This window comes from Poecilia reticulata, linkage group LG16 (assembly GCF_000633615.1).
Source record: "Poecilia reticulata strain Guanapo linkage group LG16, Guppy_female_1.0+MT, whole genome shotgun sequence".
In the NCBI taxonomy this organism is placed as follows: Eukaryota; Metazoa; Chordata; class Actinopteri; order Cyprinodontiformes; family Poeciliidae; genus Poecilia; species Poecilia reticulata.
The window spans coordinates 30,804,826-30,820,363 of NC_024346.1; the positions used below are offsets into that span (position 1 = coordinate 30,804,826).

Here is a 15,538-nt window from a genome sequence, read left to right on the forward strand (position 1 = left end):
GATCAAGAGAGGATAGCACACAGTTCACATCTCCCCCAATTATGAGATTATGTGTTGAAATATTAGGTAAATTTGAAAAAAGCGTATTAAAAAATGTTTGATCATCCCAATTAGGAGCATATACCGAGACTAAAATAACTGGAAGTGCGTACAGTTTTCCCACCACTATTACATAGCGTCCGGCAGCRTCCGTTTTAACACTGGATGCCGTGAATTGCACCTGTTTACCAACCAAGATGGCTACCCCTCTTGATTTAGATTGGAAGTTAGACTGAAACACCTGACCAGCCCATCGCCTGTTTAGATTTACACTGTCTACTTTAYSCAAATGGGTCTCCTGCAAAAAAGTAATATTAGCATTAAGCTGTTTTAAATGTGTCATAACTTTCCTAAATTTCACTGGACCATTAAGGGATTTCACATTCCAACTCACACAGTTAACTGGGTGACTGTTGATGAACCTATTAGTATTAGGACTGCTCATGTAAGGTCAATTGGACTGTAGCACAGTATCCACAAACCATCACAAAAAATAACCTGACATAAGACATTCTCAAAACAGATAGATCCGGTATAGTCCCACCCCTCTCTCTTGGAAAAACACAGAGAACCCACAAAACCGAAAAATCCACACATTTGTGCTTATACTGGGGAACTTAACTCCCTGCCTGGGCTCCCGCCATGGCTAAATCACGGTAACYAAAGTAAAAAAGGTTTCCTTACTTTAAAGCATTATTGCTGTTTATGCTCCTTGYTGCATTAATAAAATGAATATATCACTAACCAAAATCTGGACAGTCCCCCTACAAACTCTCATACATAGAACAAAAAAGAAGAATGTTGTCCCTCGGAGTAAAGTCTAAAATTAAATCAAGATATAGCGTGGGACGTAATGTTGGAAGGTTCCATACAACCTGACAAGCATAATGGCTCAATGGGGATTGGACCTGCGGTTAACACCGGTCCTCGCTTGGCGATGCTGAGAGGATTTTCTTTTTAACGTAATCCATTGCTTTATTGGCATCCAGGAATTCCTTGTCTTCCTCCCCATGAGAGATGCGGAGCCGCGCAGGAAAAAGCAGGCCGTAGCGAACATCACGTCGGTTGCGAAGAAGCTTCCTCACCTCCGTAAACGCTGCCCGAGCCCTTAAATCTTAAAATCTTTTTTGCAAAAGAATCACTTACCTCTTCACACCTTTACAGTGAGCATCACATACAGTAATGGAAACACACGTACTGCATGATACCAGAGCTAAGGATGTGTTTGGTGATGACTAACCTTGTTGTCTTGAGTGACCAGGATGCTGCTCCCTCCAGGTTTTAGTGGCACTTCCTCCATGGCTCCAAACACATCTGTCTCCACAGAAAAGGTCAGCTCCAGACCCAGGTCACTGATGTCATTATCCAAGATCCACTGCAGGTTTTTAGCATACTCTGGATCGATAGACGACACATCCTGATAACTCACTGGAATACCTGGAAACCAAAAGAAAATACATAATCAGGATTAACAAGAGAAATATTTTGCTTTGAAAACAGTATTTGACATTTGTTGTCTTAGTAAAAAAAGTTAAACAAGGGAAGTGCAAGGGAAGTGTGCAGTTATTTATATCAAATGTTAATATGTCAGTAGGAAGGAAATCTCAATCAGTCTCACCAGCATCAAAAAAATGATGCTACTGGATGCTGATTATCCTGATGCTCCAAAGACTTTAGCACTGACTGATAAGTTAATAGTTAACCTACAATCAAGTCGTTTAGATGAACTGAACATCCAAAACATCCCTGACACACAGCTCTGGAACACACCTACAGATTTTGCTTGACTGCGACACTGAAATGTTTCAGATCAGTAAAAGCAGTTTAACACCAGACAAACATAACCTGAGTAAATATTAAACCCAGTCTTCAAATGATGATCTATTGGAAAAAAAATGATCACAACCGAGCTGAAGATGAAAAACAAAGCAACCCCTTGAGCTTTAAGTCAAACTGATGGACTGACATTCTCATTTTGTGGTATAGAGCAGGATTCATGTTTCCACTAATTACAAAAAAGCAGCCCCAGCCATCACACCGTCACTACCGTGTCTGACTTACCACATTCAGCATGTGTGTATGAATGGATGAATGACTGGATGTGGCGTAAAGCATGTTGGACTTGATAAAGCTTTATAGATTTTAAACTCTTAATAAATCAAATCCTCATTTAAAAGACAGCATTTTCTATTTAATCAAATTATCTTTGTATATTTAAATTTGTTAGACGATCTGAAACATTTAAGTGTGTCAAAAAAAAAAAACTAGATGAAAAGTATTCTGCAATAGGAATATGACTTTTCCCCCAATATAGTTAATTTGGATTTTTTTTTCTTTTTTGCCCTCTTCCATCTTGCCTTTCCTGTATGTTTGTTCTGCACAGTATGGAAGGTTAGCCTGTCCGAGGGAAGTTGGCAGTTGATTTATCAACCTGTTTTGGTTTTGCTAACTATACAGAAAAAGTTGATAAATGAGGAAAAAAGTTGAGTTGATCAAGTTTCCCAAGAAAACAAATTTCAATCCCCTTCTTTACTTCCAACTGACTGAACAGGAATAGATTTTTTAAAAACTGAAGCAACTGGGTGATGATTTAAACACATATGGTTACAAGTAACCATATGCTATTTACAAATACAAATATCATGAACCTTTGATCAACATCTAGATATCTTTGTGTTTTCTACCCAGTATGTGTTTGTAGAAGGATCGAGTGAAGTAGATGTTGACCAGCTGCCGGTGGTAGAGAGCCAGACCCAAAATCTGACCCGCAAACTGGAAGTAGTTCAGATGGTCTGGATTCACCGAGGAGTTGCTGTTGGGCTGGAAGGTTGTACCTATGCAGAAGGAAAGCGCTGCAGTTCAGCTCTTGCCATTTAATGTTATCACTGTAGGTAATTTGCTGTATACCATCAGCTGACTGGGTGAACAGAGCGTAGTCAGGATTGATGATTTCATTAGACAGGATATCAAACCACTCCCGAACCACACCCTGGCCCTGAAACACACACACACACACACCCATCCATACACACACACACACACACACACACACGCACACACACACACACACACACACACACACACACACGCACACACAGCACACCACACTGATCAGAGTGCAGCAGAGAATGGACTCTTCATTCCTCCAAAAGGTACTGACAAACGGACAAAGTGTCAGAGCCGACTATCTACCTTCCAGATTTTCTTCCAACTATTACCCAAACCGGTCTGTCTAAAGGACAGAGATGCTTGTTAACACTCTCCTGTTTTAGTGAAACTGAATGTAAGGAAGGCTCTAAAAAAAACTTTATAATGTGATGTATTTCAACATTTGAGGAGCCTTTTCTCACTCTGCCCCCGACTCTGGAGCTCTCTACTTATTGACTCTATTTTTCCTTTCAAATCCCAAATCAAAACACATCTGTTTCAGTCGGCCTTCATTTGTAGTTTGTTGCTTCATTTTGTTTATCCTTCTTCATCTGGTTATTATTTGTAGTCTACTCTTGTATTGTGTTATTGTTTTCTTGTAATTGGGCGTCTTGAAAGTGGCTGACAAATAAAATGTATTAATTAATCATCTAATTAATTACACAGCTACTGTTTTATGTCTATGAATGCGATGTGAATGTAGAAACTCACCATGCCTTCCTCACCATGAAAGCGGACAGCTATACCCTGTTTGAGCTTCTCATTAGTGGACTTGGAAACCATCTCACAGCTGCTCCTGAATATGGAGTCTGAGTGTGAAGCACAACAGCAGCACAGCGTTGACAAGTTTCACCACATAAACACTGGAACACCAAGAAGCGCATACTGCTCCTGATCATACTGTGATTTTACTGGGGTTTAAACTCAAAGCATTTTACCTTATTCTGTGTTCCCAGTCCTAGTGGCCAAAAACATCTACCATAATAATCATTACCATTATAATGATTTCTGTATATTTAGGTTTAGATTCTTTGAAAGAAATTGTAAGCAACAGAAACGTTTGGTGCTTCTAAGCAGTGATGTCAGTAACGTAATTAGACGTTATGACGTCGGACCACTTTTTTCAGTAACGAGTACTGTACCAACCTATGAACCCCCCCAAATAAAAAAAACCCCAGTAAACATACACGTATAAGCCGCAGATATCTCTGCCGCTCTAGATTTTCCACAACAGTGGAGCAGCAGCAGAGGAGGGCGGACATCCAAAATTTGATTCATAACGGGTCAATTGAATATCATTTATTATGGTTAAAAAAGAAAAAGTTGCCAAGTTTAGATTTAACTGAACTGATTATGAGAGCATATGAGTTTGAATAGAAAAATCTCCTTACTGTCTGCTACTAGCATGCGCTAAATGAAAATGGGCGCCTTCTTCTTCTTTTTTAGATTTCAACGGCAGCTTGCATCCATTATTTCCATTATTGTTGCACTACTGCCATCTACTGGATGCATAAAGAAATGCATCCATTTCATTATGCATCCAGGATGAATGACTGGCTCAAATTCTCATAACGATCCCATATTATTTAAAAAATGAAAAATCTTCTTTTCCCCCTCAATGCTATTTAACTGATCAACAACATTCGCAAATTTCAATTCCCTATTAAAAACTAATTCCATTTTAAATGGCAATTTCTTCTTTTATTTCCAATTTTGACTTCCAATGATTCACTTCCTGCTAAAGAGCCCGCTGGTGGTTGAAGAAAAATCCACATATAAGCCGCACCGCACTACAAACCGAATGGTTCAAGCGTTGTTAATGTGAAGTTAATATATTTGCTGTGAATGAGGTCGAGCTTCGCGTTGCGCTCCAGAAAACGGCAAACACTGAGACTAATGAGGGCAGCACAATAAACGTGAAAAAAGCCACAAATGAATGAGTCTGTAAAGTTGTGCAACTAAACGCTATTATAATTATTAATATTAAGTTAAGTGTCACAAATCTGTGCAGCGGGACATCTGAATTGTGGAGCCGCAGGAGGAGCTCTGTGTGATGCGCTCTGACACCAAACGCAGGGCGCAGGGGATGGGTGGGGCTCTAAAATCCTATTTATAGTTTTCCAGACAATACTGGAACACACAAAAACATGCATAAATTACTCAAGTTTTTTTTTTGTACTGTTGTAACCATTAAACAATCTACTATAGGTGGAGACACATTGTTGATGTTACTAATATAGAATAACTTGTATTGGCAAAGCTCAAAGTAATTTTCACAGGTGGCGGAGGGTTGTTGTTAGCAGCTGCTGAAAGTAACTAAAAAGTTACTTTTAATGTAACTTAGTTACTTTCAAAATGAAGTAGTCAGTAATCTAACTAAGTTACTTTAAGGAGTAATCAGTAATCTGATTAAAGTTACTTTTACAAAGTAACTATGCCATCACTGTTTCTAAGGTAATTCCAAATAATTGGACAGAGTTAATCATCAGAGGTTGTCGGATTTCAGAGCAAATGGGACCCTGGGATCAAAGAAGATCAGATATTCTCATCTGCTTTTTATGTCGCGTCTGTACAATTGCTACAAAGTTGGATGATGACAGCAGTGGTGGCATGGTTATGACCTGCTCATTCAGGCTCTCTACAGTTCTGGCTTGCATCACTTACTTAAAGTTTAGATTTGCTAGTGCCCAGAATAACTTCAACTTTCCATTTTGCAACAGCAATATTAAAAACATAAGAGAACAACTGATTTGTGGAAGCAGGTCTTGGACATGGATGACAGAAGTGTGTTGTGAAGATTGTGGGTACCTCTGTGGATGAGAAGGATATCGCTCTCATTAACAGGACGATGGACCATGTCTGAGTCTGGCTGGCCAGCCAGCAGATGCTCGTAGAACCACTCACAGCGATCCTTAAAAGGCTAGAGGGGACAACAAAGACTTCACTCAACAAAACTGCACAGCATTTCCCAGACTAATTACCACTTCGCTGTGCTGTCAACTTTCAGGCTGTGGATATTTCAGTCACAACTGGTGGCTTGGAAAGGCTTTGGAGCTGAAACACTCATCAGTAATACAGAGACGAGGACTGAGTCTATTTGCATAATATATGTCTTTGTTCCCTAAGCGAAGGCGGTAGACTGAAGGATGAGCATGAAAAAAACACAAAGGTTTTTCCCTCAGGGCTGCAGAGCACTAAAAAACGAATCAGAAGATGAAATCAAATTCACCAGGTTAAAGTCTGTAATTAAAACAAGAGCCTACTCCCAAGTGAGCTATAATCCATGGGTAACGAGGTGCAAATGCTGCAGTTCAAATATACTGAAAAATAAGCAAACAGCACACAACTCAAAGCAGCACTTAAAATTTATGATGCCATTTAAATTAAACTTAAGACAAGTGTTATTGTCATAGAGATAACGCTGTTAAATTATGCTGAAGTGCAGACAGGGGACTTTCAAAATCACTTTCTATAAAGTCTCTAAGGAAACAAAGACAGAACTGTCACATAAAGAATAAGCTAAGTCAATCTGATGCCTGATGCCTCAGACAAAAGGAGCAGAGATACCAGGGGCCTAAAGGAGTGAACAGCTTTCACACTAAAAGTTGGCGTAGGGACAAATTTTGAAAAGTGTGGTGCACAAAAAACAATCAGATGTATAAAATCACGAGCAGGCATGTAGCTGCTCTTCTTTCCTTTGTACAATTCAATCTTGTGGACGCCTGTCTCCACCCAGAAATGCGTATTTAAATTAGTATAAATAACCAGAAGGCTGCCACCACTTGTCCCAATTATCATAGCAACTACTATTGAAACTAATAACACACTTTATTTAAAAGGTGCCCTTCAGGGATCCGAAGGTCATTTCAGAAAAAAATAAAAGCAAAAAAAATCTCAAAAGAGAAAAATATTTAAAATGGTAAACAAAAAGGACTTGTTGATCAAAGTGAAAATGTTTCTTTGAACAGATGAGTTTTCAACCAAGATTTAAAAGCAGAGAACCAGAGAGGGAACTCAACATGATGCTGAAGCCTATTCCACAGTACGGAGAAATCATGTTGAACCAGACCAACATGTGACTGTTAAGGCGCTTTTCCACTAGCCCCCCTCTAACCGGGTCGCCTCGGTCAGATTCGTTTTCCATGAGTAAATTTGGCGCGGCTCAGCCAAGCTGTTCTCAGATTTTAGTACTTACTTCAGTGGTAGTACTAGCAGGATCGATCAAGGTATGGCACCAAAACCATTTGATTGACAGCAAACCGCATTCATCGATTATGTCACTGTAAACTGCAAAACAACCTTTAGAGTTTAGAATCTAATTTTAGCTGTGGGCTCTGCTGACATGACATCTGCTATCAGAGAGCTGTATGGAGAAGTTTAATTATGAAAATAATCAGGAGCAGCAGCAGGAACACATGCAGTAACTTCTGCAGCAGAATGACCGTGAAGTAACAGCGCTGCTAGCAGCTCGTTTCTCTGAAATTACATCCCTAATTCACACACAAACATCATTACACAGAAATTGAAGGATTTATAGGCAGTGTAATTGTCCAAGGAACCATGGACATGTGGTGGGCGAAAGACGGAGCCAAATTTACAATATTCTAATTAAAAGTGCAGCAAACTAATGGTGTTGTAGAGGGCTGCACTGGGTTAACTCGGGGAATTTCAAACTGTCCGACCCGTGCTTCGATACACTCCAGGCCGCTTCTTTGTTGTTGCAATCATCAATTTATTCCACTTTTATTGTCATACTTCAGACTTTACAAGGACTGACCAGGCCAAACCATACAATGGTGCCAACAATAAACGTTTCTCTGTCACACCAGTAATTGCTTATTTCAATCATATGGCTCTTACACCAATATTCAGGCAACTATTGTCAGACTTTACCCATCAAGACATGGGTCACCTTATGTCAACATATGCCAGGATGTTAAGTTTGAAAACAGCTTTCCTTCAAGCTATTCACACAATTCTTCTGAATTTTCTTTATAAAGATGTACCAGAAAAAGAGTGACAGGGTTTTTCTCCGCTCTACTCCTATTTTCCTCCTACACCCATTTCTGACTTTCCTCCAGTCAGTCTAATAAGAGATTCCAAGATGGATATTAGAAACTCATTGTACAGAGAATAAAGGAAGAAAACTTGTCATTCTTTATAAGTTAATGATTTTTTTGAAAGTACAGTTAGGAAGCTAAGAGTAGCATGTCTGTTTACAGCACCAGGATTCAGCCTAGCCACTCAAGTATGTGGTCTGACTAATTATTCAAATTATATCAGCTTGTTATATTTTCCAGGGTAACTATATAAAAATTTGTTTGATTAGTTAACTATATGAAGATTATTTTGAAACAAAGGAATAAGCTGCAAATTAAGAACATTTATTTTAATAGGCTACAGACACACAGCTTTTCCACCACTGTGTACTTCTGTCTAAAAACAATAAATCTTCTAAAATGACAAAAACAATCAGGCAACAAATAGATCTGCAGATGATCATCACTGTAACCATAAAAACTAATGTAATATTCTCATAGTAGCAGTGGAAGCAATTGTTGCTATTTGATTTTACATACAATTTGTGATGAGATAATAAACTTAATTTGTTTTCATATTTATGTTCAGATTGTGATAGCTTTAAGAATCTCATACAGTGCCATGCCTATTGTTACTATTCCAAAACAGAAGGAATATTTAATCAGCCAGGAATATAAAAGTATGTACAAGTAAGTCAACAAATTTGAGAGCACAAATATTTTTTTTCATACCTGGTTCTTAATAATGTGCATAAAACGTGACATCAACTCTGGACACTCAAGCAGAAAATGGAAATGGTTAAAGATGATCTTTGGATTCCTGGAAAGAGAAGTCAGAGAGGAAACATCCACAGGGGACACAGAGAGAACAAAGAGACAGCAGTGGAAACAAATTAGGAGTAAAATAAGCAGTGTGATCGATATTTCATCTCTAATGTGAGAGGAGCCTGATGTATAGCCAGCGGCATATCGACTCACCTGGTTACAAAACATTTCAGCACCTCGTCATGCTTGCAGACAAACTCTATAAAGCGGGGGGAGGTCATTCTGAAAGCAAAGAGGAGGAGGAGGAGGAGGAGGAGGAGGAGACTGGATTAAATGCACATCACATGAAATGAAATTTATTATTAATATTAATAATAATAATAATAATATAAACATTTGCCAAGTACTTTAGTACAACAATGTCTGTATCAAAGCCAGGATAATTATGGTCATTAATTTATTTCATACTATTGAGAATAACTAATTATGTGTTTTTCTTCTATCTCTTGTAGCTAGTTGTAAAGCTAAAGGAAATGACATGTTAAGAAACACCCTCAAAACTAAGGTAATAGGTTTTGACACACTAGGGAACACCCTCTTTAGAGCGTAGCTTAGATAGAGGCTAACAAACAGAACTACATACTGTTGTTTGATGCCATTTTGTTCTGCTAGCTCTCAAGGACAGCATGAACTATGGACCAGCTGAGTGAAGTTGCCCCCCAACCCCCACCTTCTTGAAATCAGACAAAATTGGTGTCGAACATTTATGCTACTTTTTATGCTGGTTTGTGCAGCAAAAATTTCCGTTTGTGGTGGTTTGGCTTTGAAGATACTAATGAAAGGTTAAAGGTCAAAAGGTCAACCAGCCCAACACTTTAATGAGATCAGACAAAATTGGTGTCAAACAATTGTGCTGGTTTGTGCAGCAAAAATTTTAGTTTGTGCTATCGTTCTAAAGATATTAAGAAAAATGTTCTCTAGGGGTCATCAGAGGTCAACCACTCCCCTAGCCCTGGTCACATTTAAATGCCATCCATCCATCTATCCATTTTCTTGCACCCTTTTTCCCTCAGTGGGGTCGGGAGGTATGCTGGTGCCCATCTCCAGCCAACGTTTCGGGCGAGAGGTGGGGTACACCCTGGACAGGTCGCCAGTCTGTCGCAGGGCAACACAGAGACACACAACCATGCACACACACACACTCACACCTAGGGGCAATTTGGAGAGGCCAATTAACCTGACAGTCATGTTTTTGGACTGTGGGAGGAAACTGGAGTACCCGGAGAAAACCCACCATGCACAGGGAGAACATGCAAACTCCATGCAGAAAGACCGGGAATCGAACCCAGAACCTTCTTGCTGCAAGGCAACAGCTCTACAGCTGTGCAGCCCACATTTAAATGTATTTATTTAATTGCACAAGCTGAGTTGGTGCTTGTTTTACAACAAAAATTTTCATTTGTGCTGCTTTGGCTTTGAAGATATTAAAGTTTAAGGGTTAAAAGGTCAACCAGCCCGCCTTCTTTTATAAACAATTTGTGCTGGTTTATGCTAGTTTGTGCACTGATTTGAAGTCGTGAAAATAAGTGTTGAGGATGACTGTTGATCAAGAAATTGAAATGGAAACAGCAGACTAGATGGTTAGCACGTTTTGCTCTAGTCCTTTTTTTTGTATTTTAACAGTACAGGTTGTCTAATAGCGCCCTCTGGTGACCAGAAACTAAAATACAGGTCTCTGAGTGTGTTTTGGGAGGTGTTGTACCAGTACATTCTAAATTAGACCTAGATCCAAGCGAATTTCATCCATGTTAAAATTTTATTATTGGTGTTCATAGGTTGGTACTTAACAATTTCAAATTAAATTCACAGATCCAGCATGAACTGATGTTCAATGACCTTTGATGACCTCTAGAAACATTTTTATTAATATCTTCAAAATTACAGTGGCACAAATGGAAATGTTTCCTGCACAAACCAGCACCAAATTGTTTTGACACACAATTTGGGATCAAAATTAATTTGCTTGACACCAAATTTATTTATTTATTTTTTGCAAATGTGAGCAGGGCCAGAGGAGTGGTTGACCTCTGGCGACCCCTAGAGAACATTTTTCTTAATATCTTTAGAATGATAGCAGCACAAAAAAAAATTTGCTGCATAAACCAGCACAAACGGAGTTGAGTTAATTGACACCCATTTCGTCTGATTTGAAGAAGGTGGAGGGGCTGGTTGATCTTTGATGACCTCTAGAAACATTTCTTTATACCTTTAAAATGATAGCAGCACAAACGAAAATTTTTGCTGCACAAACGGAGCACAAAACATTTGACACCCAATTTGTCTGATTTGTAGAAGGTGGGGGGACCAACTTCACTCAGGTGCTGTACCTTGGGATTAATAGATGGAATTCATGAATTCAACTCACTGACTTTTCTTCAACCTCATACATCAAGAACTTAGCCTGGAGAACGGATAATTCTCCACAATACTGATCAATATTCCCTTTCATGGCTCTTCATCATATAACTGAATTTATTGCCATTTATAAATGGAATAAGTTCCTATTTATACCAAACAATATCACTTTGCAGTTTTCAGATTCAAACAATGGGATTTTCTGAGATGAGGGTGGTGCAGAGACAGGAAGAAGTGGCTGATTCTGCTCTGTCAGGTGAAGCCAGGATGCTGAGCACTGACCCCTGTGGCATTTGACAGGAGCAGCTCATGTAGAAGGCCTGAATAACCGCACTGAGCCGGTTGGCTGTCATGGAGATCACATCCTCCCCGTCAACATACGCTTCTCCCTCAAGCAAGGAGAGCGTGGGTGTGTTGCTGGAGGGGTCTGACTTCCGCTGCTTGAGCAGGAGGGACGCTATCTCACTGCTGGAAGAGGATGAAGATGGGTTCTTCGTGGATCTTTCCAGCTCTGTAGAGATGAGCATCAGCCACTCATCAAGAGAATGCCATAGCAGCTCCAATGGCTGCAGAGACACAGACAGAGAGAAGAATGGAAGATCAAAAGCTACTTCATCCACTCAGGCAATAAAAGACAGAGGCTTCTTGGAACATTTGCTTCACGTTATAGAGAACACACTGTCTATGAGTTAGACATAATATACAGAAAACTAGATCACTGCATGGCGCAGAGTTTAGAGTGGGGACCTGCCACAGGTCTTGATGCAGCCGACCCGAAAAAAATAATCACCAGACCAGCCTTAAACTGTATTGATTGATTTTCACACATTGATGTTTGGAAGATTCTTTTAGCTGCCTGTGCATCCTTTACTACAAACGTTAAGAGTTCTTTAAAGGAATGCTGTTACTGCATTTTAAGCAAAAAAAAATTCCCAAAACAAAACTGTTAATTGTATTTAAAAGAGGAATTGATTTGTTAGTTTATTGGAATGTTTTATGCATTTCTAATGTTGTATTAAAAAAGCTTCAGTGGTTAAACAAAATAGTTGCAGAATGTTCTAATTTTTTAATCAGAATAATTGTCAGAATAATCAATAGATTAATAAAACAACATAGTTGCAGTCCCAATCATTCAAATTAAATTAAAAAATACTTATTGATCCCAAAGGGAAATTAAATGTTGTCATAACTCACATTAATTCAAAGTCTTAAACGAGTTATTGTAGACAGTGATGGCTGTCGGCAGGAAAGATCTCCTGTAGAGGTCTGTATTACAGTGAATCTGAAGAAGCCTCTGACTGAAGATGCTCTGCTTTCCCAAGATAATCTAATGAAGAGATGGGTGGTGCAAAAATCAAGAAAGTCCAGAGTTTTCTTGATTTTATAAAGAATCCTTCTTTGCCTCATCATCTCCAGAGGTTCCACAGTCGTGCCCAGAACAGAACCAGAACAGAACCAGAACAGAACCAGAACAGAACCAGCCTTCTTTATCAGGTTGTTGAGCTGTTTTATGTCCCTGGTTCTGATGCTGCTGCCCCAACAGACTGACAGAAGATCTGCAGCATCTGGCTGCAAACCTTGAAGGATCTTAGCTTCCTCAAGAAGTCCAGTCTGCTCCGTCTCTTCTTACAGATGCTTCACTGTTGTGCCTCAAGTCCAGTCTGTTGTCCAGATGAACACCTGTCTGTTGTTCCTCAACCACCTTATTCCCCCATTCACACACATTCAGACACTGATGGTAGTGAGCTACACTGTAGCCCCAGCTGCCCTGGGGAAGCCTGACTGAAACAAGGTTGCCACATCAAGACACCAGACCCTCTGATCCCCACCACCAGGAGAGGGACGGAGTGGGAATTGAACCGGCATACATTCTCATTCCCATTTAGAAAGACCTGTCTGTGTAAAGTGCAAATGGAAATGAATTGTCAGTGTGTCCAACTGACCATTCTATATGAGATCTGCACCTCGTACTAACCTTAAAGACCTGGCTCCGAGGCGTTTTGTTCCCATTGTAGCCCATATCGTTGCCATTGTTGGGAGAAGAAGGGCCGAGGCGGAACACGTGGCAGAAAATACGAACAATTCTCAGAAGACTTTTCATCTGAGCGTCATAACTACTGGACAGACTGACAGAAGGACAAAACACAGTGGTGTCAAATCAACTTGTACAACCATAAAAATACATGAAAATATTCAGCCTTAGAGCAAGGTACATGGTGAGGGCACATGCACTTTTATCATGACTTTATTTACATCTTTGTTATGATCTTCACAGAGACAGAAGTTTAAAACCTTTTACATCTTAAGTTATGCCACAAACCAACACAAAGAAACCACTTCAATATCTTTCATAATTAAAATCTTGAGAAGTTTGGCATGCATATATATGTTCAGCTCTCCATAGTTAATATGTTGTAGAACCACCTTTTGCTGCAAACAGTTAGCATTTGAAAAGCATTTGTCAATATCAAAACTAAAAGAGATTAAAAACTTTAGCTGTGTATCTCTGCAGCTCCTCCAGAGTTACCATGGGCATTCAAGCTGCTTCATTGATTAATGTTCTTTTCTGCTGGCCTAGATGTTTACATGCAGCGCCATCTTGTTAGACTTAAAAGTAGGGCATGCATGCCATACTTTTCAGACTTATTCATAAAACCAAGCGTAATTTTCTGTCACTTAAAATTCCAATAACATATATCAAAGTATGAGATTGTAACATGAAAAATATGAAAAGGTTCCAGGGGTGTGAATACTTTACAAGCCACAGTGCATGCAATATATCAGAAACAAACCAAAAGGTTTAATCAAATGCTGCAAATCTGTAACTTCACCTGAGAAGTTTGTGTCCATTAGTGGTCGCCACTTCTGCAAGACTGGTCAAAACCTTCTGATAGTGACTGTCACTCTGCTGAGACACATGCTCCAAAACCTGCCTGAGCTACAAAACAATGCAAAAATATTACTTATAGCTCATACTCTGTTCGCAACTGCTTTCTAACATAAAGGAAAGTTTCTGTGTCTTGGTCTTCCTTAAACCTCAACTGGCTTTTCACTCATCTTTTGTCCAGTCTTTCATTTGACCATGACAGCAAGGCGTGTGTGCTAAGGCAAACAATGGTCAAAAGGAGAATTGATAGACTTAAAAAAAAACTTTCTACAAAGATACATCAAATGTTAAGCTATTACTTCAACATTTAGCAGATATAGAAAGAGACGTAATTCTTCTTGTTCTTTTTAGTTAGAAGCTCTTTGATTACAAAAAAACTATTTTGTATGTCAAAATAAATTAGATTTTTAGATTTTATCATCAGAAATTGGAACAAATTGACTTTTTTTTACTTTTGTGATGAAAGTACTTTAAACAACTATAAAAATAATTCATTAAGAGCAAAGTGGAACTGAAGGTGATTCTGATGAACAAACACAATAAACAAATCTTTAAGTCCAGCACTTTGGAAGCATTTTATAGAGAATGAAGTTCCAGTTATATACCTATAATGTTATTACCATATTCTCTTTTACGTCCTCATTCTGTGTCATCTGGATTAGCATCTGGAACAATCTAGCATGGTGCTGGATGAGGATCTCACAGGTCTCCCCATATCCACCCTGAAAATAACACAGCTGGTTCAAAAACAGCAGCAAATGAAATGAAAAGGTAAAACATGTTCTGCTACAGTAAATGGAGATGAACTAGCCACCTGCACACAGAGATCCAATGGAGTGATTCCATTTTTGTCAGCAAGGTATTTGGCACCACGAGAGAGCAGGATTTGTGCAGTGTCCCTCTGTCCATGGCTGAGGAACAACACAACACAAGCTTTACCTCACTGTAGTAACAAGAAAACCTGGATCAATCCAAGCTCAACATTTTGCATTGACAAAGATGTTTTGGAGTAGAAGCAGTAAAGTGTGAAGGAAAATGGGGAGAGGCTTGCAGCAAAGCGCCTCCTGCACCAGCTGTGGCTGATTCACACACCAAACCACACTCCCTTTGCCTCCCTCTCCCACATTTCTGCATCTAGAAGTCTGATGAAGAGGCAGCTGAGAGACTGAACCTGAACAAGGTTGCAGGTCCAGATGGTATCCTAAAGGCCTGAAGCTGCAGAGCAGCTCTGTATGATTCTGCAGGATCTCTTCAACCTCAGCCTGACCCAAGTAAAGGTTCTGTTGTTGTGGAAGACATCCTGCTTGGTTCTGGTACCAAAGAAAACTCACAACTCAGTCATGAAGAACTATAGACCTGTTGCCATGACCAGCCACATCATGAAGGTAATAAAGAGAATCCTGTTGCCCACCTGACAAGCAGATATCAAGACCCCTTGAGCTTATTGCCGTGGAGATGTAGTTGA

At 39.4% G+C, this 15,538-nt stretch overlaps 1 protein-coding gene across 2 annotated transcripts in view; it reads right to left on the reverse strand.

Moving 5' to 3' along the window:
* The window catches only part of hace1 (HECT domain and ankyrin repeat containing E3 ubiquitin protein ligase 1), a 45,768-nt gene that overhangs the window by 25,286 nt on the left and 4,944 nt on the right, over positions 1-15,538 (reverse strand). For both annotated transcript variants that reach the window (XM_017309670.1, XM_017309672.1), the window contains exons 2-13: positions 14,888-14,984; positions 14,694-14,795; positions 14,018-14,124; positions 13,162-13,312; positions 11,469-11,752; positions 8,985-9,053; positions 8,739-8,826; positions 5,776-5,887; positions 3,679-3,776; positions 2,947-3,034; positions 2,724-2,873; positions 1,280-1,476 (exon numbers count right to left, since the gene is read on the reverse strand). In XM_017309670.1, coding sequence (XP_017165159.1) covers positions 1,280-1,476; positions 2,724-2,873; positions 2,947-3,034; positions 3,679-3,776; positions 5,776-5,887; positions 8,739-8,826; positions 8,985-9,053; positions 11,469-11,752; positions 13,162-13,312; positions 14,018-14,124; positions 14,694-14,795; positions 14,888-14,984 — 1,543 coding nt within the window. The remainder of the gene's footprint in view (positions 1-1,279; positions 1,477-2,723; positions 2,874-2,946; positions 3,035-3,678; positions 3,777-5,775; positions 5,888-8,738; positions 8,827-8,984; positions 9,054-11,468; positions 11,753-13,161; positions 13,313-14,017; positions 14,125-14,693; positions 14,796-14,887; positions 14,985-15,538) is intronic.